Here is a 25,962-nt window from a genome sequence, read left to right as displayed (position 1 = left end):
CGCTCTATCAAGAGAGCATTCCTTCTGTCTGATAAGTCCCGGCCGGTAAATCTTCAAAATAAAGCCTGCTTTGTTATAAGCAGTAAAGGTGTTCGACTCAGTGAATTCGCTGAACCAAATTGAGGGAAAAGAATCCACATTTAACATTAGCATATTAACATTCAGCCTCACCAAGCTCTTTCCTCTCCCTCTGAAAAGTTAATGAAAATCTAGATGACAAGAGTTATTAGCTATTAAACACAAAACAAACGGAGCTAGCTAATGAATAAAATTCAGCTGATCCTGTTGGTGAATCAATCTCTACTATGCAATGGCAAGAATAAAAACTTGGGCCAGAAACTGGTCTCGGCAGTGCCTGTTTTTTAGCATTACAAGTACCAAAACGGCATCTGCGGCACGCGCGCACACTTCTGATGCGAATTGCGCCGGACGCCATCTTGGTAAAGACATAAGTGCATGTGCAGTTAACGCCAACCGTAAGTATGCAGATCAGGCAGAACATGACATCAATCAGCATGCAATGCTGATTGGATGCCAGCGCTGTCATTTTGAAGCTCCACGCTCCAGACGACACCCTTTCTTAAGCTCGCACAGCTGAACTCGTGTTAAGCAGCATGGCCGCTATGCTGTGGTACCGGATGGTCACTTTGACCCCTCCCCCTGCGCTTGTCACCAAGATACAGAAGAAGCTGGTGGACTTCTTCTGGAACAACAGGAAGCACTGGGTCTCTGCTGCAGTTTTGAGTCTCCTGCTTAGGGAGGGCGGTCAGGCGTTGGTGTGCGTCAGCACCCAGCATGCGACTTTCCGTCTTCAGACCCTGCAGAGATACCTCTACGTTGAGCCCCCTCCTAGGTGATGTGCGCTGGCGACATATTTCTTCCGCCAGCAGTACAGCCTCAATTACGACACACAGCTCCTGTTTGTGAGCCTGGGGGGTGTCAGGACTGCCATGCGGGGGCTGCCTGTCTTTTACCAGGAACTCATCAGGGTCTGGAACAGAGTTGCCACCAAGTGCAGCTCTCCCCCGTCTGGAGTGGCGGCTGTCCTGCAGGAGCCGCTGCTTAGGAATCCGTACCTTTACGACCGCGGTTTTAGGTGGCAGGCGGACGAGAGGGCTGTGGCTGGTGAGGTCATTAGGGTCAGGGACCTGTTCGATGGCGGAGGAGCAGGCTGGATGGCGCCAGACGTGCTGGCATGGCGCCTAAACTGGGCCGACATCTGGCGCGCGGCCAATGCCATCGAGTCGCTAAAAACAGCGCTGGGCCCTGACTCCGTTGGGTGTGTCAAGGAGGCTCAAGCACATGGGGCGATCCCGTCCGAACTGAACCCCATTCGGACAGAATTCCTCATCGGCGCCAAGCCCCGTATCCTTCCTCGGGAGCCGGCGCCTCACAACTTGACCCTCCTCTGGGAAATCCCCTCCGTGCCTTTCAGTTCTGCGCGGAGGGGATTCCTGTACCGAATCTCCTGCTCTTGCACACTCTCCACCTTGCCATCCTCGTCTGCCGTAAGGACACGCCATGGCACACCACCTTGCCGTCTGGAGGAGGCGGGGGTTCCCAATGGAGTGCACTCTATGTGGGAGTCCTCCCTCTATTTATTGGGGACTTGGCCTGGCGGGTGTTGCATGGAGCAGTCTCGTGCAATAAGTTTTTAAGTCGGTTCATGGGCTCCCAGGCCGCCTGCAATTTCTGCAGTCTGGAAGAGTCCATGTTCCATGTTTTTATTGAATGTACGAGGTTGCAGCCCCTGTTACATTATTTGAAGGGGCTGCTCCTCAAATTCTGTTGCACTTCAGTCCCACACTCCTGATCTTTGGGCACCCTGTGCGGAGGGGAGCGGGCAGGTCGGAAGGCCTCCTCGTAGGACTGCTCCTGGGCATGGCCAAGGGGGCCATCAGCCAGTCCAGGTAGCGGGCGGTCGAGGGGGTCGTTCAGCCCGACTGCCTGCCTCTCTTCCACGGTTACATCCGAGTCAGGGTGTCCCTGGAAATGAAGCAGCAGTGTCCACCAGTATGCTCGTGGTCTTCCACGAGAGGTGGACGCCGGAGGAACTGGAGTGCATCATCACCCCCGGCAACCAAATTTTAATTTGATGTTTTTTTGTCTAAAGTTTAATTTGTTTATTGTGCCGGTTTTAGTGCCCCCCCCCCCCTTTTTAGCCAGGGGGCACTTGTATCATTTGTGGTTTTAGTGCCCTCAAAAAAAAAAAAAAACCCCCCCAAAAAAACAAGGGGGCAGTTGCTTGAAAGTGTTTGGAGTGTCCCCCGCTTTAATCAGGAGGTACTCGTTTTAATGATTTAAGTGTCTTACAACAAAATAGTTGAAGGACCCCGCACTAGCACTATTTAAAGGGGTCATCAACCACTTACAGGTCAGTTGCTAGTTGATTTCTTCTGGTTATTGTATCAATTATACACATTCTTGGTGCTTTCCATTGTTGTTTCAATTTTCAAAAAGTGTAGAGAGTGGTGTGGCAGGTGCTGAAGTACTTTTTGCTGACTTCAAGGCTTCTGCACAAATCAGTTGCTCCCAAACATGGGTGCACTTGTAGGTCTTCCTTTTGGAATCGAGCATGACTTGAAGAATGAATAGAGACCACGCAGAGCAGGACAAGCTACTAGAGAGGGAGGAGGAGAGGGAGAAGGGCTCTTGGTGGGAGGTCATATCTGCCCAGGGAATAATTCTCCTCCCTGAACCTCAGCAACAACCAATGTTTGAGACGTATGTGCTTCACTAAGGAGGTCCTCACACAAATATGTCAACTGTTGCAGCCACAACTCCAACCTCAGAGCAGGGCAAGGACTGCATTGCCAGTGGCTGTGAAGGTGACCATGGCAATAAAAGTTTTTGCATCTGGCTCTTTCCAGGCTGGTGCTGGAGATAGTAGCAACATGTCGCAACATGGCTTTGCAGGCACCGTCATGTACCGGAACTGAAAGCGATTCTACTCCCTCAACGTGCAGCTGGTGTGTGACCATAGGCAACACATCATGCAGTTCAATGCCCAGTATCCTGGCAGCAGTCATACCTTAATTCTGCAGCAGAAGCTGTGCCAGCTGTATTTCAGCCACCAGAGCAAACCAAAGGGCTCTCTGCTGACGACATGGCTGATGACTCCAGTTCACAAACCTCACACACGTGTGTAGCATGCACACAATGAAAGCCATGCTGGCACAAGAAATGTGATAGAGAAGACCATTGGCGTATTGAAGCAACGATTCCACTGCCTGGTGGAGCCCTCCCATACTCAGCTGAGTGGGTCTCAAGATTTGTGATGATGTGCTGCATGCTGAACAACCTTACCATCATAAGAACATAAAAAATAGCAGCAGGAGTAGGCCCTATGGCCCATCAAGCCTGCTCCGCCATTCAATAAGATCACGGCTGATCATCGACCCAAACACTTTCCCGCCCGATCGCCATATCCCTTGATTCCCCTAGACTCCAAAAATCTATCTATCTCAGCCTTGAATATATTCAGAGACTTAGCATCCACAGCCCTCTGGGGCAGAGAATTCCAAAGTGAAATTCTGAGTGAAGAAATTCCTCCTCATCTCTGTTTTAAATGGCCTTCCCTTTATCCTGAGACTGCAACCGCCCCCTAGTTCTAGACACTCCAGCCAGGGAAAACAATCTCTCAGCATCTACCCTTCAGAATCATGCTGAAACAGCTCTTGCCACCACCTATCAAATGAGAAGCTGAGGAGCAGGAGCATAAGGAGGAAGAGGAGGAGGAGAAAGAGGAAGGGAGGCTGCAACCTAGACAGCCTCTTTCTGTCCAGGCTGTGCGTGAAGAACTAATTCAAGTGCGGTACCAGTAACCTCAACCCCAATTCCCCATTCACCAACAGTTCCACACTTCTTACCATCTTCCTATCATTGACCATCACATCGTTCTCTTGGCCACAATCCAAAAATAAAAGTCAACACAAAATATACATTCAAAATAAATTTATAAATTAAACCATGCCATTTTGCAAACAAAATGAAACTAATCACCCTTGTGCATCCCCTTAGTGCCTGTCTTCCGTGTTTCTTTAATAAGAAAGTAACAAAAGAAATAGGAGCAGGAGCAGGCCATTCGGCCCTTCGAGCCTGCTCCACCATTCAATGAGATCATGGCTGATCTTCTACCTCAACTTCACCTTCCTGCACTATCCCCATATCCCTCGAGTCCCTCAGTATCCAATAATCTATTGATTTCAATCTTAACGACTGAGCATCCACAGCCCTCTGGGGTAGAGAATTCCAAAGATTCACAACTCTTTGAGTGAAGAAATATGTCCTCATCTCAGTTCTAAATGGCCAACCCCTTATTCTGAGACTGTGACTCGTAGTTCTAGATTCCCCACCCTATCAAGCCCCTTAAGCATTTTATATGTTTCAATTGGATCACCTCTCATTCTTCTAAACTCCAGGGAATATAGGCTGTCTACTCAATCTCTCTGCATAAGAAAATCCCCTGATCCCAGGAACCAGTCTAGTGAATCTTTGTTGCATTCCCTCTAAGGCAAGTATATCCTTCCTTAGGTAAGGAGACCAAAACTGTAAATGGTACTCCAGGTGTGGTCTCATCAAGGCCCTATATAATTGAGACCCGTTCAGCAGAGTACTGCAGGGCTCCTCCAGGCAGCGGAATCGTTGCTTCAGCATGTCAGTGGTCTGCTTTATCACATTTCTTGTGGCAGCATGGCTCTTATACTCCAATCACTTTGTAAAAAAGGCTAACATACCATTTGCTTTGCTAATTGCTTGCTGTACCTACAGATTAGCTTCCTGTGATTCGTGTACAAGGGCATCCAGGTCCCTCTGAATACTAGTCTCTCAACGTTTCAAAAAATATTCTGCTTTTCTATTGTTTCTACCAAAATGGATAACTTCACACTTCTCCACATTATATTTCATCTGCCATGTTCTTGCCCGCTCACTTAACCTGTCTATATCCCTTTGCAGCCTCTTTGCGTCCTCCTCACAGCTTAGTTTCCCACCTAACTTTGTATTGTCAGCAAACTTAGATACATTACACTCAATCCCCTCATCTAAGTCATTGATACAGTTTGTAAATAACTGAGGCCCAAGCACTGATCCTTGCGGTACCCCACCTGCAACCTGAAAATGACCCGTTTATTCCTAACTCTTTATTTTATGTCCATTAATCTATCCTCAATCTATGTTGATATATAACTTCCAATCCCATGAGCCCTAAATTTGTGCAACAATCTCTTGTATGTCAACTTATCGAATACTTTTTGAAAATCCAAATACACTACATTCACTGGTTCTCCCTTATCTGTCCTGCTAGCTACAATCTCAAAAAACGCTAATTGTCAAATACGATTTCCCTTTCATAAATCCGTGTTGACTCTGCCCAATTATGACTTTCTAAGTGCCCTGTTACCATGTCCCTAATCATAGATTTGCCTGTCCTAGTAGTCCTACGAAGTACAAACCCAGTGGTGGCAGCATGGCTGGTGGAAGGCTGCTGACTTTCAATGGAGGTGACTGCAGATAACCTTGTAGGACGATCTCAAGCAGCTCTGAGCCTCGGAGGCCCAGCTTCAGGCTGCAAGATCTCGGCATGGGCGGCAGCAGTCTGGGCTGGCTGAGTGACAAGCAACAGCAAAGACACTGGCGGAATCGGATCATGACTGCTGTTATCGTGAGAGAGGACAGCAGGTTCCATGGAGCCACTGCCACTCCCCTGGGCGGTGCCCTCAGCAGTCCTAGTAATCTGTTGGAGGATAGATCTACTGGTATCCACCATCATCATAGGCAGTCCCTCAGAATAGAGGAAGACTTGCTTCCACTCCTGAAGTGAGTTCTTTGGTGGCTGAACAGTCCAATACAAGAGCCACAGACTCTGTCGCAGGTGGGACAGATAGACGTTGAGGGAAGATAGAGTTCTCAGGGGTTATAGCTGGAGGAGGTTACTGAGATAGGGAGGAATATGGTCATGAAGTGATTTAAACATGAGAATAAGGGAGCGGAATTGCCCCCCGTTAGCGTCTCTGGCAGGGCGATAAGGACTTTTCACCCGGAGGCAGACGGCGGAAGCGACCCACCTGGAATTACCCCCGGGATGGCGGTGAAGAAAACGGCTTTGCGCCGCACCCTGTACTTTTCGCCCCGGGCGGCGGAACACACGGCGATGACGTCATCCCTGTGCACGCCCCGTACCGAACCCTTTTCGCCCCACGAGGGAAATTGCCCCGTGGGAGCGAGGTTGGTTACAGGGCGATGGCACTGACAGCTTTGCGGGTTGGGAAGTTGTGGTGGATGAGGCGTCCCCGCCGCCTTAAAGGGGATGGCCTTGTGCCGCGGCCGGCATTTTTTTTTGTTGGCCGACTTTACAGTCAGCCCGACAAGGACGGCCACTGGTTCAGCTGGACCGCAAAATGCAGCCCCGCACCTCCTCCTGGGTACCTGGCCACTGACCTGGCCGAAACCCTCCCTGGTGGCCCAGTGAGCACAACGGAAGCGCATGCAGAATTCGCAGCAGCCCTCCCCTTTAAGAGAAAGGGAGGGACATTATGATGCGTCAGCGCGACACGGCACGTCTGCGTCACGCTGACGTCATCAGCGCCAAGTGGACATGGTCAGTGCAGCGCTGAGTGACATCGCTGCGCTTCTGCCCCTTCTCACGCCGTTGTCGACCCGCAGAGCGCCTTTGATACCGCCCGGATGTTTTTCTCATGCACCAAGACCCCAATTCCGGGTCATTTAGGTTCTGCTTTCGCCAGGCGATAAATTTTTATTTAATTCCAATTGTGCGCCCCAAACGGGTCACGGGCAATTTCGCCCCCTCAGAATTTTAAATTTAAGGTGTTGGGGACTGGGAATAAATGTAGGTCAGGAAGGACGGGTGAGTGTGACTTGGTATGGGATAAAATATGGGATTAGCTGAACTTTATGGAGGGTGGTGGATGGTTGGCCAGCTGGGAGAGCAATTGGAATAGTTGAGTCTGGAGGCGACAAGCAACTTGAATTTATATAACACCTTTAACGTAGAAAAACATCCTAAAGAACTACACAGAGGAGCAATCAGACAAAATTGGACGCTGAGCCAAAGGAGGAGATATTATGAAAGGTGACAAAGAGTTGGATATTAAGGAAGGTGTTAAAGGAGGAGAGGAAGGTGAAAAGGCTGAGGGGTTTAGGAAGGAAATTCCAGAGCATGCATCCCAGTCAGCTAAAGGCACAGCTGCCAATGGCTGGGGGAGAGAGGGATGCACATGGTGCTAGAATTAAGGGAATGCAGAATTCTGGGGATCTTGTAGGCCTGGAGGAGGTTACAGAGATAGGGAGTTACAAAGCAGTGAAGAAATTTAAAGATATGGATGAGAATTTTAAATTGGAGGAATTGAGAACCAGAACCCAATGTAGGTCAGCAAGGAGTGATGGGTGAGTCGGGACTTGTATAGGGCAGCCGAAATTTGGACGAACCGAAGTTTACTGAGGATGGGAGGTCGGAGGAGAGAATTGGAATAGCCATGTGTGGTGTGGAGGTGACAAATGCATGGATGAGAGTTTCAGCAGCAGATAGGCTGAGACAGGGCGGATAAGTAAACGGCCTTTGTGATGGAGCGGATATGGGGACAGAAATTCAGCTTTGGGTCGAACAGGATGCCAAGGCTGCTAATAGTCTGGTTTACCATGAGACAGTGGCTGGGTGGCGGATGAAATCAGTGCCAACGGTATGGAATTTGTGTCGGGGGCCGAAGATGATCTCCTTGTCTTTCCAATGTTTAACGGAAGGAAAATTCTGGATCATCCAATACCGGATATCAGACATACTGTCTGACAGCACAAAGCCAATAAAGGGATTGAGCGAGGTGATGGAGAAGTAGAGCTCGGTGTTATCAGCATACATATCGAAACGAATATTTGTGATGACATTGTCAAGGGCAATATATAAATGAGAAAGAGAAAAGGACCACAGACATCTCCAGTGGTAACAGTGCAGGATGAAAGAGAAGCTATTGTTGGAGATGCTCTAACTATGATTGGATAGGTAAGAGTGGAACCAAGTGAGGGTAACACCACTGAGTTGAACAACGGGAAAGAGAGAGACATTGGAGAAGGATGGTGTGGTCCACCGTGTCAAAGGCTGCAAAGAGGCTGAGAAGAACAAAGAGGGAGAATGCATCATGGTCATAGTCACAATGGTCATTTGCGACTTTGATTAAGGCTGTTTCAGTGCTGTGGCAAGTTTGGAAACCTGATTGGGGAGATTCCAACATGAAGTTGCAGGAGGATGAATTTGGGAGGCAACAATATGTTCAAAGGCTTTAGAGAGGAATTGGAGGTTAGAGATGGGGCAGTAGTTTACAAGGAAAGAGGGAACAAAGATGGATTTGATGAGGAGTGGGGCGATGACCGCAGTTTTCAAAGGGAGGGGGAAAGTACCTCAAGATGTCAACTAGAATGGGGGACAGGAGGAAAGCTGCGTGGTCAGCAGTTTAATGGGAACGGGATCAAGGGAGCAGGAGGTGGGTTTCATGGATAAAATGACCTCAGAGAAGGTATGAGGGGAGAAACTAGACGTGCCTTTGGAGGTAGAGCAGAGGAGAGTCTTGGGGAAGGAGGGATACAGCACAGGCAGCTTGTCTGAATCTTCGTCTCTGAGCTTGCCACACTTGTTATTGGAGGTGGGGGTGGAAAGGCAGGGGAGAAGTTTGAAAGTGCAGAAAAGAAGCGGGGGTTTATCATTACTCTCCAGCATGATCCTGGAGTTGCAACGGGTTTAGTCAAGAGGAGAAGGAAGCCCAATAAGGTTTGATATAGTCCAGCCAGATCTGGGGAAAGATGGCTAAATCACTTGTGCGCCAAGTCTGCACCCCTTGGACTTGAGGGTGCCATACCAGTGGGGAACTACCAGGATGCAATGAGAATAAGGGCTTTACTAGGGGCAAGGGCATCAAAGATGGAGAAAACGAAATGAGAGAGCAGATCGACAGCTGCAGAAGTATTGTGGCGAATAAAGTGAGTTCAAAGGTGCAGTTGTAAATGATTTGGGAGAGACTTTATTCCCAGGGTAAATGCAGAGTAAATGTGGTTGGAGGAGATGGAGGATACGGATGGTGAAGTGTACAAGGAAGTGGTTGGAGATGGCCTTGTCTGTGATTGAGATCATTGGGGTAGAGAGGCCACATAGCTGGCAAGGTCAAGGGGCCATGAATATGGGTAGTTGAGTTTATATCAAGGGGAATGTAAAAGGAGGGCAGAAGGCTGATGAAATCAGAGGAGAGAGAAGGTGAGTTGAGATGATTGAAATCATTGAGAATGAGGCTCAATGCAGAGATTGAGGGAGAAACGAAGGAAAAATATCGTGGTGAGGAATTTGGGTTGGGGCTTGGGTTGGTTGGTAAACAATGCGGATTTTAAAAGAGAGGTGAATGGTGGAACAAGGTGAAATGCTCGAAGCAGGAGAAGGTACCAGAGTAAAAGGGGGAGAAACCAAGGTGTGATTTGGTGATAAGGGCCACATCACTACCATGCCTTGTTTCGGAGTGGTAGATGGTGGCAAGTATAGTCAGTTGGTAGGTTTCAGTAAGGGGAAGGTATTACCATCCACGAGACAAGTTTCTGTCAAAATCATGATGTCAATGCAATCATCGGAACAAAAGTAGGCCTTTCAGCCCCATGAACCTGTAAAACTTGGATATACAGCTCCTTCTCTGTGCCCCAACTACATTTTCCCGCTTCTCCTCCATATCCCATGATACACTATGTACCAAAAATCTACTGATCTCAGTCTTGAAATTTGCAATTGACCCAGCATCCACAGACATTTGGGAGGGTGCCAAAAGTACATTCTGATTTCACTCCTAGATGACCTAGCTCAAATTGTAAGATTATGCCCACTAGTTCTGGATTCTCCTACTAGAGGAAATAGTTTCTCTGTATCTATCATATCATTTAAACACCTTAATCAGATCACCCCTCAACCTTCTAAACTCAAGGGAATACAATCAAAATTTATGTAACCTGCCTTCATAATGTAACCATTTAAGCCCCAGTATAATTCTGAGGAATCTGCACTGTATCCCCTCCAAGGCCAATATATCTTTCCTAAAGTGCGGAGCCCAAAAATGCACACAGTACTCTATCATCATCATAAGCAGTCCCTCGAAACGAGGATGACTTGCTTCCACGCCAAAAAGGGATGAGTTCACAGGTGTTTCAATGAAGGAGCTAACATTCCAGATCCCGAACTACATCATGAAGAGTGGAAGATGCCTGTGCTTGGATTTTTTTTTAACGTGTGGTGGCCGTTGCACGCCAGCCACCACATGGGCTTGACAGAGCTAGGTCTTGGCCCAGTGACAAGGATTACCCAAGACTAACTGCGAGTGTGTGTGAGATAGTGTGTATCTGTGAGAGTGTGTGTGTGAGTGTGTGTGAGAGAGTTTGTGTGTGTGTGTGTGTGTGTGTGTGTGAGAGAGTGTGTGAGTGTGTGTGTGTGTGAGTGTGTGTGAGAGAGTGTGTGTGTGTGTGTGTGTGTGAGTGTGTGTGAGAGAGTTTGTGTGTGTATGTGTGTGTGTGTGTGTGTGTGTGTGAGAGAGTGTGTGTGTGTGAGAACACCACCGCAGGTCAGGGCTATAAATAGAGCTGGAGCGCCGGGCCCTGGAACATCGTGGGCAAAGGTGCGAATGATGGTACGAGGCCCAGAAGAGCCGAGGGCCCAGGGACAGCACAGGCCAGCCCACACTGCGATATGTGTGCACGCTAGGTCCGTGCAGCAGAGCAGGTCTCCAGTCGTCCTGGTTAATCTTTGCCACTGGATAAAGGCCTAGCTCTGTCAAGCCCGTGAGGTGGCTGGATTGCAACGGTTACCACACGTTAAAAAAATCCACGCACAGGCATCTTCCATCCCGTCAATTGGAGTTCAGGACTGGAACATCGGGTCCTTCATTGAAACATGTATGAACTCATATGGAAGCAAGTCATCCTCATTTGAGGGACCGCCTGTGATGGTGATGATGATGTGAGTGATAGAGAGAGTGTGAGCAGGCTGGGGCCATTGGATGGCGCAGCGTGTGGCGGCCTGGCCCGGAAATCGCCGCGGTGCCGGCCTGCAAGACCATCAGCAGGCCGGGGCCATTGGAGGGAACAGTGTGCGGCGGCATTACACTGCAGGGAGCAGCGTGTGCTGCTGCAGGAGGGAGATGGCTACGAAGCCATGGCTAAGATTGCAGTGCGGGCAGGCACAGCAGGAGGGGAGAAGGAAAGGCAAGAGACCGTAGAGGGAAGGGACCAGGGCCCAAGAGACAGTACTCCAGATGGGGTCTGACCAAGGTTCTGTACAACTGAAACCTATCTTTCTCACTTTTGAATTCCAACTCCCTTGAGATAAAGGTCAACGTTAGTTTCCCCACGAGTTGTTCCGTTTTTTTTTGGAGCAACTAGATTTTTATGGAGTAACTTAAAAATCGCAATTCTCCCCATTTAAATTACTCCAGTGTAAGTGAGTTAGTTAGGTTTTTTTTTAGTTCAGTTTTTTTTCAAAAGGGGGCGTTACCAGCCACTTAACGCCTGTTTTGGCCATTTAAGCAAGTTTAGCCAGCTAAAACTTACTCCAAACTAAGCTAGGCCAAAGTAAGTGGCCACTTTTGTACGTTCTGAAAAACCCTGCGGTGAATTAAGAGATCAGCGCAGGTAGCCTCCAAATGACAGTGTTATGATAGGAATGCTAGTCTTTTAAAAAATCCCAAGCAGCGAGACTGGACAGGGTGTAAGTGCTAGCAGCCTGATTAAACTGAGTATATTTTTAGTAAAGATAGCTAGATATTAAAGTACTGGAAAATCTTTGAAGATTCTTTTCTCCCCCCCTCCCCGCCTCCCCCCCATCCCCCGCACCGCCAGATCAAAACTCTTCCCCTCCCCCCCCGTCGCCTCATCAAAACTCTTCCCCTCCCCCCGATCAAAACTCTTCCCCCCACCAACCTGTCTCCTGTAGCCCTCAGCGCAGGAAGGCAGTGATTGGCCTGTGCGGCAGGCCACTCGGCCCGGGATAGGGACAGCGAGCGTCGGCCCCTCCTACACAGCCTGCATCACACACTCTCAGATTCTGGGGGCTAGAAGCTACTGCACATGCGCACACAGTCTAGCGCGCATGTGCAGAGGTCACGGCACTGTTTTCAGCACTGGGACCTGGCTCCGCCCCCGAATCCAGTTGCCACACTACGCCACCATGAAGGAGAGGCTGGGGAGCAGCCAAACTCGACCCGAAGATTTTTGACAACTCCGGTGAGTGCACCAGAAATCTGTACTGGCCATGTTTGGGCCCATAGAATGGTTACAGCATGGAAGGCGGCCATTCGGCCCGTCAAGCCCGTGCCAGTTCTCTGCAAGAACACCTCAGCTGGTCCCACTCCCGCGCCCTTTCCCCGTAGTCCTGCAATTTTTTTCATTCCATTAGCCTTTTTGATTGCTTTTTGTACCTGTGCACTAGCTTTTAGTGAATTGCATACATGGACACCAAAATCCCTTTGTTTCTCCACAGCTCCTCTCTCTCATCATTAAAAAAATATTCCGAGTTATGTTTCTCGGATCTAAATTGGATAACCCCATACTTCCCTACATTGAACTCCATCTGCCATAACTTTTCTTACTCATTTAGTCTGTCTATGTCTCTTTACAACTTTCTGCTCCCGTCTACGCACCTTCCCACTTAGTGTCATTTGCAAACTCGATGTACAACTCTCTATTTCTTTATCCAAGTCATTCACAGGATCATAACAGTACAGACCGTTGCGGAACACCACTTGTCATATTTTGCCAACCACAGAACTTTCCTTTTATCCTTACTCTCTGTCTCCGACTTCCCAACCAATTAACAATCCTTGTTACATGGTTACCTCCAATTGCATGCTCTTTCATTTTTGTTAATAATCTCCGAGTGGAATTTTATCAAATTCTTCAGGAAGTCCATATGGATGGCATCCATAGATCCTCCTCTATGCACCATGCTAGTGACCTCCTCAAAAAAATTAACTCGTCAGGCATGATCTTCCCTACGCAGATCCATGCTTACTCTCTTTAATCAGCTCATACTTGTCCAAGTGCTCAGTCACTCTGTCCAGATGATAGATTCCAGTAATTTCCCCACAATTGATGTTAAACTGACAGGTCTGTGGTTACCTGGTTTCTCATCCCTCCCTTCTTAAATAATGGGGTGACATTTGCAATAAGATCATGAATAGCAAAGACCTTATTCAACAGTGAATGCAAAGAGGGATAGTGATTGTTGATCCACTGCAGAGTCCAAGCTTGCGGGACAAGGTGGGGTAAACGGTACGGGAATGAAGTTGGCAAGATCAGAAATTGCTGATAAGGACACCTTCCCCTTAAAAAGCTAATGCCCTTGTAGCTCAAGAGAGCATACTGGGGCAAGAATTGAAATGGGGGGGGGGGGAGGGGGGGAGGGGGGGAGGAGTGGCAGGCAAAGTATCTGAGACAGGAGAAATGAAAGGTGGCATGAGTGAATAACAGGAAGGGAAAGAGGCAAGAGATAAGAACCCAAGAGAAAAAGAAGGGAGACAGAAGAAATAGGTTCAGCCAAAATGTACATGCGAATGGTCACAGAGGGAATTCAGGTAACACCATCATGGCAAAGATTAGGAGAGAAGTGTCCTGGTTGTAAACAGGAGATATGGAGGAGACGATATGAGAAAGTCATAGTTAAAGTCTGCGATCCCGTGATGGAATGAAGCTGACAGAGAGTGGAGTCAGCGTGGAGGATCGACGAACCAGTGTCCAGGTTCGGAGACAACTGTAGAAGACTTTTTAAAAATTGTTTATATACAATTTTAAATTAATAGGACTAATTACTTAGCTTTGAAAGTGTTTTCCTCTGCCGTACTATTTTCCTTTAATTATGCAGATGCCAGTAACAGCAGCTTATTATTAGTTTCCTGTTCGTTGTAACATAGGATTTCTATATAACATTACTACAGAGGAAGAGGCAGGTAATTCACAATCATAGCAGGGCTTAGAGGGTTAAATTATGAGGACAAGTTGCATAAACTTCGCTTGTATTTCTCTGAGTATAGAAGAATCAGGTGTGAGCTGATCAAGGTGTTTAAAATGTTAAACTGATTTGATAGGGTAGTTACGGAAGAACTATTTCCTCTGATGGAGGAATCAAGAACAAGGGGACATAATCTTAAAATTAGAACTAGGTCATTCAGAATCGAAATGAGGATACACTTTTTTATACAAAAGATTTTGAAATCTGGAAATCTCTCTCCCAAAAGGCTGTGGATACTGGGATAGTTGGAGTTTTCAAGACTGAGATAATTAGATTTTTGTGAGGTACGGGTATTAAGGGATATAGAGCTGAGGATGGTAAATGGAGTTGAGGTGCATATCAGCCATGGTCAAATTGAGTAGCGATGCCGGCTCGAGGGGCTGCACGGGGTTGGGGGTACTATATTAGCATGGATAGATGATTGACTAACAGAAAACAGAGAGTTGAGATGAATGGGTCATTTTCTGGTTGGCAAACTCTAACTAGTGGGGTGCCACAGGGATCAGTGCTGGGGCCTCAACTATTTACAATCTATATTAATGACTTGGATGAAGGGGCCGAGTGTACGTAACCAAATTTGCTGTTGATACAAAAATTGGTGGCAAAAGCAAATTGTGAGGAGGACATAGAATCTGCAAAGGGATAAGTGAGCGGGCAGAAATTTGGCAGATGGAGTATAATGTGGGAAAATGTGAGGTTATCCACTTTGGTAGGAAGAATAAAACAGCAAATTATTATTTAAATGAAGAAAGACTGTAAAATGCTACAGTACAGAGGGAACTGGGGGTCCTCGTACATGAAACGCAAAAAGTTAGCATGCGGTTCAGCAAGTAATTAGTAAGGCAAATGGAATGTTGGCCTTTATTGCAAGGAGGATGGAGTATAAAAGTAGGGAAGTCTTGATATAACTGTACAGGGCGTTGGTGAGACCACACCTGGAGTACTGAGTACAGTTTTGGTCTCTTTATTTAAGGAGGGATATACTTGCTTTGGAAACAGTTTAGAGAAAATTCACTAAGTTGATTCCCGAGATGAAGGGGTTGTTTTATGAAGAAAGATTGAGCAGGTTGGACCTATACTCATTGGAGTTTAGAAGAATGAGAGGTAATCTTATTGAAACATATAAGATTCTTAAGGGGCTTGACAAGGTAGATGCAGAAAGGATGTTTCCCCTCATGGGGGAATCTAGAACTAGGGGTCATCGTTTCAGACTAAGGGGTCGCACATTTAAAACGGAGGGTCGTAAATCTTTGGAATTCTCTACCCTGTGAGCTGTGGAGGCTTAGTCATTGAATATATTTAAGGTGGAGATAGACAGATTTTTGAACTATAGGAGAGTCAAGGGTTATGGGGAGCGAGCAGGAAAGTGTTGTTGAAGCCAAGATCAGATCAGCCATGATCTTATTGAATGGCAGAGCAGGCTTGAGGGGCCAAATGACCTACTCCTCCTCCTATTTCTTATGATTATGCTCTTATGCCTACTCCTGTTCCTAATGTTCCGAAGTCCACTCAAATGCACTCCTGGCTGGCCTCCGACATTCTACTCTACGTAAACTTGAGGTGCTCCAAAACTCAGCAGCATGTGTCCTAACTCGCACCAAGTCCCATTCACCCATCACCCCTGTGCTCGCTGACCTACATTTTAAGCAACACCTCGATTTCAAAATTCTCATCCTTGTTTTCAAATCCCTCTGTGGCCTCATCCCACCCTACTGTTCGAAAAAATATTTTTGATCTTTAAGTCTTACCACTAAATAATAACCGATAGAAACTTACAATTGCTTCAATTTAGCTAATAATGCAACTTAAATGTATCTTGCAAAATTAAGTTCTGACATACTGTTACGAGCTGATCTTGTTATTGCTTTAGTTGCGTGCTTCTGTGCCTGTGATAAAGTGGATGTAGTAGCTACAAATGACAAAAACTTTTCCAGGGCTCCTGATTCACGGATAAGCATCACATTGTCTTCTTCTTCCAGACAGTTTGCCAGTACAAGCAATGCATCTGCATGAAGATCACTAAATTCCTGGGGAGAAAAAAAATTACGCAATCATATACACTTAAAATATTGTACTAAGAATATTGGCAATGTTGTGCAAAAATGGTTAAATTGTGAAACATAAATTGCAAAAAATGACTGTCTGTTTTACTTTGTAAAATTGTTTTTAAGTGTCTGTATAACAGAAACATTAAATTCCACTGAATCAGACAAAGTAAACTCTAGCAGAAACAATGATCACCTGTAACTAGAAGTGAATTGTAATTCCATGACATAATTCCATATGTGCCCACTAGTCATGGAAAGTGGCCAATGAGCTGGTATATACCATAGTAAATTGCATAAGAATCCTAGCTTAAATAGACCAATGAACTATAATCATATGCCTCACCTGATTTGTACACCCCACCATATGATCAAAAGATCATAGTTTAGATAGATCGATTTAATTACAGAGCCAAGTATACGCAGCCCAAAGTGTCCAAAATCAAGTGCCTCTCTTAAAAGGGCAACACTACTTAAAGTTTCAGTGAGTTTTTATTGGGTTGGCCCACCCCAACTGATTTTCCAAGAAAATGTAACAAAATTAAAGCAAAATGGTAAAAAGGAAATCAAAACAAAAATGTTATATTTTGCTGACCAGTCACAGAAGGTGTTCAGAGAGCCAGTTGATACCACAGTAGATTATATAAAGATCCTAGTTTGTGATAGGTTAGTTTAAATGCATGGCCGGGCAACTAGTGCTGTACATGGACACAAGCAAATACCTCCTGTTAAGAAGGCAATACCAGTACAATTTCCAGGAAGGGGTTGTCCCTCCCAAGCTGATTTTTAATGCAAAATCTAACTAAAGTAACAGAATTAAATCATCACATCAGGGGAAAGAAAAACAAATACTTCACATGATAATTACTGGTAATGAAATGGATTGACTGAAATACAGGGCCAGGAAACCTATCACACAGGCACATAATCAAGTACTTCCCTTTACAGAGGTAACATTACTAAAATTTCAAGGGAGGTGTTAAGAACATAAGAAATAGAACATAAGAACATAAGAAATAGGAGCAGGAGTAGGCCATTCGACCCCTTGAGCCTGCTCCGCCATTCAATAGTATCATGGCTGAGCTTCCACCTCAACTCCACTTTCCTGCACAATCTCCATATTCCTTGATTCCCTTAATATCCAAAAATCTATCGGTCTCTGTCTTGAATATACTCAACGGCTGAGCATCCACAGCCCTCTGGGGTAGAGAATTCCGAAGATTCACCATCCACTGAGTGAAGATATTTCTTATCTCAGTCCTAAATGGCCGACCCCTTATTCTGAGACTGTGACCCCTGGTTCTAGACTTCCCAGCCAGGGGAAACATCCTCCCTGAATCTACCCTGTCAAGCCCTATAAGGATTTTCTATGTTTCAATGTTAAACTCTGGAGAATATGGGCCTAGTCTACTCAATCTCTCCTCATAGGACAATCCCCCCATTTCAGGAATCAGTCTGGTGAACCTTCGTTGCACTCCTTCTATGGCAAGTATATCTTTCCTTATGTAAGTGCAATGTATTTGTTTCATGGGTTCTTTGCTTAAGAAATCATAGCAACACATTGCTATTAAGAACTAGTTGGTTTATTAGCAAAGGTTTAACAATCACACTACAGATTATCAATTCATCCACCAGGTTCACAACCACATGCCTCATCGCAGATCCCTTAAACCCAACTGGCTGGGGTTTATTGGAGTCCTGTGAACATCATGTGACTGGCTAAGCCACTCACAGATGCACACATTACAGTAAGGAGACCAAAACTGTACACAATACTCAAGGTGTGGTCTCACCAGGGCCCTATATAATTGCAGTAAGATGTCCTTACTCTTATACCTAAATCCTTTTGTAATAAAGGCCAACATACCATTTGCTTTCTTAATTGCTTGCTGTACCTGTATGTTAACTGTATGCCATGTTCTTGCACACTCACTTAGCCTCTTTGCATCCTCCTTACAACTTACATTTCCGCCTAGCTTTGTATCATCAGCAAACTTGGATATATTACATTTGGTCCACTCATCCAAATCATAGTCATGGGCTCAATTTTCCTCAATGTCGTTTTTCCCCCCAAAAAAGTAGCAACTTTTCCCATTCTATTTTTTGAAATTGGCGCCGCGCAGCCTGTCCTTTAGTTTCGGGAGGTAGAGCCTAATGTCTGCGCAGAAAAAATTATGTCCCCCCTTCTGCACATGTGCTAAAAAAAAGGACGTTTTTGACGTGATTGCTATGAGCCACTCTCACCTCAGGTGAGTCTTCTACTACCAGCTGCTGCTGCCTCATGGTGGCTAAGTTATGCAGCATGCAGCATACAACAGTGAACTGACCAACAATCTCAGGGGAGTATTGCAAGTAGCCTCCGGAATCGTCCAGGCATCGGAAACGCTGCTTCAAGATGCCAATGGTCCTATCTATTATGCTGCGCGTTGCAATGTGCAACGTGTTGTATTCCCGGTCAACTTCCGTCCGGGTTAAGCGTAGGGGCGTCATGAGCCAGGTGGCGAGGCTGTATCCTTTGTCTCCCAGTGGCCAGCTTTGCCCTTCTGGCTGCTGCTGAAACATGGCAGATATAACGCTCTCGCGTAGGATGAACGCATCATGGGTGCTCCCAGGGTATCTTGCATCAACTGACATGATGCTATGCATGTCGTCACACACGACCTGCACATTAATGGAGTGGAAGCCTTTTCTAGTGCTGTATATCTCGGAATCCTCCAAAGGTGCTCGCAGGGCGATGTGGGTACAATCAATGTAGCCCTGTACCTTTGGGAAGCCAGCAATCCTGGAGAAGCCCACAGCCCTTTCACACATTCTCTGGGCAGTCATGGGGAACTTTATGTAGTCATTCCTCCGGGCATACAGTGCAGCAGTCACCTGCCAATGCAGATATGTGTTGCATGTTGAGAAATGGCACACACATCCCCAGTTATGGCCTGGAACGATCCACATGCATAGAATGAAAGTGCAACTGTAACCTTCACTTTAACTGATAAAGCAGCCCTTCTGATGCATCTAGGTTGCAGGTCTGCTTTTACTAACTCACAGATTTCAGTTACAACGTATTTGCGGAAACGCAGCCTTCTGATACAGTCTGCATCATTCAGGTGCAGGTACGAACGAATGCCTGCATCGATATATCCGACGTGGGTAAGGCCTCCTGCCCATCACCCTACATGCTCTGAGGTTTCTCATGCGATGACGTTGAATCAATTGTCTCCTTCGCAGCACCATCATGCAGAAGGCTTGAACAAGGTATGGCATTGTCAGTATTGCCAGCATGATTAAATTGTACCTTTGCAAGAAGCTCAAAACGGCAGGCAGGACAAGGTTTTTTGTTCTCTCTCTCCCCAAGGTCGACGCCCTAGTATGGACCACACCCAGGTCTGAGCAGGCGCAATGCTCTGGAAACCGCCCCCCCACCGGGCTTCATTTGATGCAAAGTGTAATGCTTTCCATTCACCTTCCACAACCCCGCCCCCCCCCCCACCCCCACCCAGCCAGGCTTCATTTGATGCAAAGTGAAATGCTTTCCGTTCACCTTCCACAACCCCGCCGCCCCCCCACCCCCAACCCCACCCAGCCAGGCTTCATTTGATGCATAGTGTAAGGCTTCTCATGCCTTCCATTCACCTTCCACAGTCCTCCACTCCCCCCGGGCTTCTTTTCAAGCCGAGCCCCGAGCCCCTCTGACCGGGCGAGGGACAGATTCTGCCGGCCGACGCTCCAACCCTCGAGCCCGTTTTGGAGACGTTCAGCAGTGGTGTGTAAATTTTAAAAAAATCAAAACTTAAAGAATTCTATTAAACTTCCAGTTCCTGAGTTTTAAATTTTAAAAATTTAAGCTTGATTATGCATATTTATGTGCTCTTGACTTCCTCCAAAACATTGCATAAAAACAATGGCGTCTTTCTGTGCCGATTTTTTAATGTGCGCTGGTTTTCCTTAAGTGCCCAGAAGGTTTATCGGGAGTGGTCACATACGCAGTCTTGGGAGAAATTTAAATTGGCCAAACTTGCATAATTATGAAAAAATTGCGCAGACATCAGGTTATGCAAAAAAAAAACTAACCTAAAAAAATCGTAACTAACTGAGTTACGCTGGCATACAAAAATGGGGGAAACGTGGATTTTTAAATTTAGGCCAAAAAGAGCAGCGTGCGCCAAAAGAAACGCTGCAAATATCACCGGGGAAAATTGAGCACCATAGATTGTGAATAGCTGGGGTCCAAGCACTGATCCTTGCGGTTCCCCACTAGTTTCAGTCTGCCAACCTGAAAATGACCCATTTATTCCTGCTCTCTGTTTTCTGTCCATTAACCAATCTTCAATCCATGCCAGTATATTACCCCCAATCCCATGAGACCCAATTTTGTTTGATAACCTCTTGTGTGGCACCTTATCGAATGCCTTCTGAAAATCCAAATACACCATATGCACTGATTCCCCTTTACCTATTCTGCTAGTTACCTCAAAAAACTTTTAATAGATTTGTCAAACACGATTTCCCTTTCATAAATCCATAATGACACTGCCGAATCATATTATAATTTTTTTAAGTGCCCTAATAATAGATACTACCATTGGGCCCAAATAAGCCCTCCGGTTTTATCGGTGCACCCCTGAGCCCCCCGCCGACATTTTACCTCACAAGCAGCGGCAAAAAAAATCCGTCCGATCATGGCCGCTTCTTCGGCCAACTGTGGAGCTCACATGGTGCAAAGATAGGGAGGTGGAGCTAGGTCCCGGCACTGTCTGCACATGCGCACTAGAGTCTGCGCGCATATGCAGTAGCTCCTGGCAGGCGGTTTCGGCAAATGCGTGCTGCAAGCTGTGTGGGATGGGCCGAAGCACGCCGTCCCTAGCCCTGGCCAAATGGGCTCCCTCATCGGCAGCCCGCTGCGACCCTAAGGAAGGAGTTCTATTATTTATTTGTTATTTACTGATTGATTTTGGTGCTTTAGGTGCAAGGTTCCTTCTATTTTTTTATTTGTTATTTATTGATTGCTTAATACTTTGGTCTTGGTGTTTAGGTGCAGGGTTCCTTCTATTTTTTTATTTGTTATTTATTGATTGCTTATTATTTTGGTCTTTGTAAAGTCCTTACTCTACAGCAATGAAACCACACGAGGCACATTCTGGGAACAAGGTCACTCTGTGACCTTAACTCTTTATTCACAGGACTCCAAGTGATGACCCTGCGTGGGACGTCCCTTTTTATACCTGTGTGATCAGGTAAGGAGTGTCTCCCACAAGTTCACCCCTTGTGGTCAAGGTGTGCATCTAGGTTGAGTGTATACAGTAATACAGTGGTGTTACATTGAGCTTACATACATGACATCACCTTCCCCCTCAAAGTCTTATGGGGATCATAGGTTTAGTCTTTCAGGTGGTCTACGCTCCCTCGTGGAGCGCCGCAGTTGGGGCTCTGGTTGTTGGACACTGACGTGAGTGTCTGTCACCTGTGGTAATTCCAGCCTGTCCAAGCTGATCGCAGGGACTGTGCATTCTTCTGAATGCTCTTGTTGGTCGTTCACTGGCAGTGTTGTGAGCTCCATCTCATGGTCTTCTTCAGGTTCCTCCGTGTCGATGCTGAACCTTTTTTTTTTACTTGGTCCAGATGCTTACGGCATATCTGACCATTGTTGAGTTTTACCACGATGACCCTATTTCCCTCTTTGCCAATTACAGTACCCTCGAGCCATTTGGGCCCCATGGCGTGATTGAGGACGAATACAGGATCATTTATTTCTATACATCTCCCCCTCGCATTACGATCATGGTACTCGTTTTGTGACTTGCGCTTGCCCTCAACTATGTCGGTCAGAACTGGGTGAATGAAGGAAAACCGAGTTTTGAGTGTCCATTTCATTAGTAGCTCTGCGGGCGGGACCCCCTTGAGCGAGTGCTGTCGGAATCTATAGGCCAGCAGGAGGCGCGATAGGCGGCATTATAGGGAGGGTCCTTGAATCTTGAGCATACCTTGCTTAATGATTTGGACTGCACGTTCCGCCTAGCCGTTGGAGGCCGGCTTCAACTGCATAGTCCTGACGTGGTTGATGCCATTGCCTGACATAAACTCTCGGAATTTGTAGCTTGTGAAACATGGGCTGTTATCACTAACCAGGATGTCCGGCAAGCCATGGATTGCAAAGATCGCATGGAGGCTTTCCACGGTGATGGATCACGTGCATGAATTCAAGAATGATGCACTCGATCCATTTCGAGTACGAATCTACCACAATAAGGAACATCTTACCCATGAACGGGCCCGTGTAGTCAACATGAATGCGTGACCATGGCCTGATGAGCCAGGGCCACGGGCTGAGCGGGGCCTCCCTGGGGGCATTACTCAGCTGGGCACACGTCGTGCACCTGCGAACACAGTGTTCCAGATCTGAATCAATTCCCGGCCACCAAACGTGTGACCGGGCAATGGCCTTCATCAGCACAACGCCTGGGTGCTCGCTGTGGAGTTGCCGGATGAATGCCTCCCTGCCCTTCTGAGGCATAACTACCCGGCTGCCCCATAGTAGGCAGTCGGCTTGGATGGAGAGCTCATCCATCCGTCTGTGGAACGGTCTGACCTCCTCAGGGCATGCTCCGTGTGCGAGCGCCCAATCCGCAGTCAGGACTCATTTCTTAATCAGGGATAGGAGGGGATCTCTGTTTGTCCAGATTTTGATCTGGCGGGGTATGATGGGGGAGACTGCGCCGTCAAAGGCATCGACAACCATGACCATCTTGGTGCTTTGCTCTGCTGCCACCTCAGTGGTGGCCAGTGGAAGCCTGCTGAGCGCGTCAGCGCAATTCTCAGTGCCGGACCGGTGCCGGATGGAGTAGTTATAAGCAGCCAGCGTGAGGGCCCATCGCTGTATGCGAGTTGATGCGTTGGCATTGATAGCCTTGCTGTCAGATAACAGGGATGTTAATGGCTTGTGGTCCGTCTCCAACTCAAACTTCCTACCAAAGAGGTACTGTTGCATTTTTTTCACACCATAGACACATGCAAGCGCTTCCTTCTCGACCATGCCATATCCCCGTTCTGCTTGAGAGCACAACCTGGAGGCATAAGCCACAGGTTGTAGTTGACCCTCAGCATTGCCCTGCTGCAACACGCACCCAACCCCATAGGACGATGCAAGAACCAATTTTTAACAAGGGTCGTACAGGGTCAACAACTTGTTTGAACAAAGTAGGTTTCGCGCCCGATCGAAAGCCCGTTCCTGACAGTCCCCCCAAAACCAATCGCAACCCTTACGCAGGAGTACGTGTAGTGGCTCCAACAACGTGCTCAAGTTCGGCAGAAAGTTCCCGAAATAGTTCAGCAGTCCCAGGAATGAACGCAACTCCGATGTGTTGCAGGGCCTGGGTGCTCATTGAATCGCCTCTGTTTTGGATTTGGTGGGCCGAATCCCATCTGCAGCAACCCTCCTGCCCAGAAACTCAACCTCAGGGGCTAAAAACACACATTTAGACTTCTTGAGTCACAGGCCTACCCGGTCCAGTCGGCGTAGCACCTCCTCCAGGTTGTGGAGGTGTTCCTCAGTGTCTCGACCCATGATGAGGATGTCGTCCTGGAATACGATCGTTCCAGGAATGGATTTAAGCAGGCGTTTCATGATTCATTGAAAAATCGCAGCCGCTGATCGAATGTCAAACAGGCACCTGTTATAAACGAACAGTCCCTTGTGCATGGTAACGGTGGTCAGTAGTTTGGAATCGTCGGCCAGTTCCTGGGTCATATAGGCTGAAGTGAGGTCCAACTTGGTGAACAGCTTGCCACCTGCCAGTGTGGCGAAAAGGTCCTCCGCTCTCGGGAGTGGGTATTGCTCTTGTAGGGACACCCGATTGATGGTGCCCTTGTAGTCGCCACAGATCCTGACAGAGCCATCCGCTTTTAGGATTTGAACGATGGGGCTCGCCCAGTCGCTGAATTCAACAGGCGAGATGATGCCCTCTCTCAACAGCTGGTCCAATTCGCTCACGATCTTTTCCCGCATTACATACGGCACTGCTCTGGCTTTATGGTGCACTGGCCTGGCGTCCGGGGTGATGTGCATCACTACTTTAGTGCCTTTGAAAGTCCCGACGCCAGGTTGGAATAGTGAGTCGAATTGTTGCAGAACTTGTGAGCACGAACTTCGCTCCACAGATGACATTGCATGAACATCCCCCCGTTTCCAGTTCATCTCGGATAACCAGCTCCTCCCCAACAGTGCGGGACCATTGCCCGGGACAATCCAGAGCGGCAGCCGATTCACTAACCCGTTGTGTGTGACAGCCAACATTGCACTGCCTAGCACCAGAATGATTTCTTTAGTGTAAGTCTGAAATAGTATCTCAACACGTGCTAATTTTGGTCTGCTGGCTTTGAACGGCCATAACTTCTCAAATTGCTGAACACCCATGAGTGACTGGCTGGCCCCAGGGTCCAGCTCCATGCGTACAGGGATGCCATTTAACAAAACCTTCATCATCACGAACTGTGAATATTCACCACATGGACCCGCTGAACTTCAGCGTCCATCGATTCGCCCTAAAAGTCATCCTGCCTCAGAGGACCCTCTTCTGGTCCATCCGCCTCATATATTAGTCTGGTTGCAGGCTTCCTGCACATTCAAGCTAAATGGCCACTGAGATTTCAGTTCCTGCAGACAAACTGTTGAAATCTGCAAGATCTGACTGGGTGTTTTCCCCCACACCTCCAGCATGATTTAAAGTTTCCATTGTTGGGAACAAAGGGACTATGGCCAGGCATTCCACGCTGATCGTCCCTTGGACTGCTCTTAACTACCCTATTAGTGGGTGTCAATGGCCCCATCCCGGGCCGCATTGTCCGCTGTGATGGCGTGAATGTCTATTCAGCCTGCCACTGTCTCTGTTGAAGTCCTACTCTGGGGTCTATTGCTGCCTGCGGGGTGTCGAACTGCCCCTGCCTGCCTGCAGGGCTCTGAGCCGCATTGATGATGTTGACTCCCTGATTCCTCGCTGCGTTTGGGGCAGAATTGCACGCGTATATTATTTTCGTCTCTTCCTCCCCCGCCATGAAAGTTTGAGCTAGCAAAGCCGCCGCTTCCAAGGTCAAATCCTTGGTCTCAATTAATTTGTGGAAAATCCCCACATGACCAATGCCCTCGATAAAGAAGTCCCTTAGCATCTCCCCCCTGCAGGCGTCTGTGAACTTACAGAGGCTGGCCAAACGCCGGAGGTCCGCTATGAAGGTATGCTCTGTCCTTCCTGACGTCGGTGGGTGTAGAATCTGCGTTGGGCCATATGTATGCTACTCGCCAGTTTGAGGTGCTCCCCGATCAGTTTGCTAAGTTCTTCAAAGGTTTTATCCGCCGGCTTTTCGGGTGCTAGTATGTCCTTCATGAGCGTGTAAGTCTTTGGTCCGCAGCTGGTCAAAAGATGAGTCCTTCGCTTGTCGGCCACTGCATCCCCCAGCCATTCTTTCGTAACGAAGCTTTGCTGAAGCCTCTGGACAAAATCGTCCCAGTCTTCCCCAACACAGTACCGTTCCTCTGTGCTACTGGTGGCCATTCTCGTGGGTCGTGAATTCCCGTTTCTCGTCGCCAATGTAAAGTCCTTACTCTACACCAACGAGGCACATTCTGGGAACAAGGTCACTCTGTGAGCATAACTCTTTATTCACAGGACTCCAAAGACAATGACCCTGCGTGGGACCTCCCTTTTTATACCTGTGTGATCAGGTAAGGAGTGTCTCCCACAAGTTCACCCCTTGTGGTCAAGGTGTGCATCTAGGTTGAGTGTATATAGTAATATAGTGTTACATTGAGGTTACATACATGACAGTCTTGGTGCTTTAGGTGCAGGGTTCCTTCTATTTTATTTGTTAATTAATTGCTTATTAGTTTTTGTGCTT

At 47.3% G+C, this 25,962-nt stretch overlaps 1 protein-coding gene across 6 annotated transcripts in view; it reads right to left on the bottom strand.

Annotated features, from left to right (window-relative positions):
• Positions 1–25,962, bottom strand: part of armc3 (armadillo repeat containing 3) — a 350,931-nt gene that overhangs the window by 191,637 nt on the left and 133,332 nt on the right. For all 6 annotated transcript variants that reach the window (XM_070881406.1, XM_070881407.1, XM_070881408.1 and 3 more), the window contains exon 8: positions 15,876–16,062. In XM_070881406.1, coding sequence (XP_070737507.1) covers positions 15,876–16,062 — 187 coding nt within the window. The remainder of the gene's footprint in view (positions 1–15,875; positions 16,063–25,962) is intronic.

Source organism: Pristiophorus japonicus, chromosome 5 (genome assembly GCF_044704955.1).
Source record: "Pristiophorus japonicus isolate sPriJap1 chromosome 5, sPriJap1.hap1, whole genome shotgun sequence".
NCBI classification, from domain to species: Eukaryota; Metazoa; Chordata; class Chondrichthyes; family Pristiophoridae; genus Pristiophorus; species Pristiophorus japonicus.
Note: the sequence above shows the minus strand (reverse complement) of the source record. Positions and strands in the feature narration are given on the sequence as shown.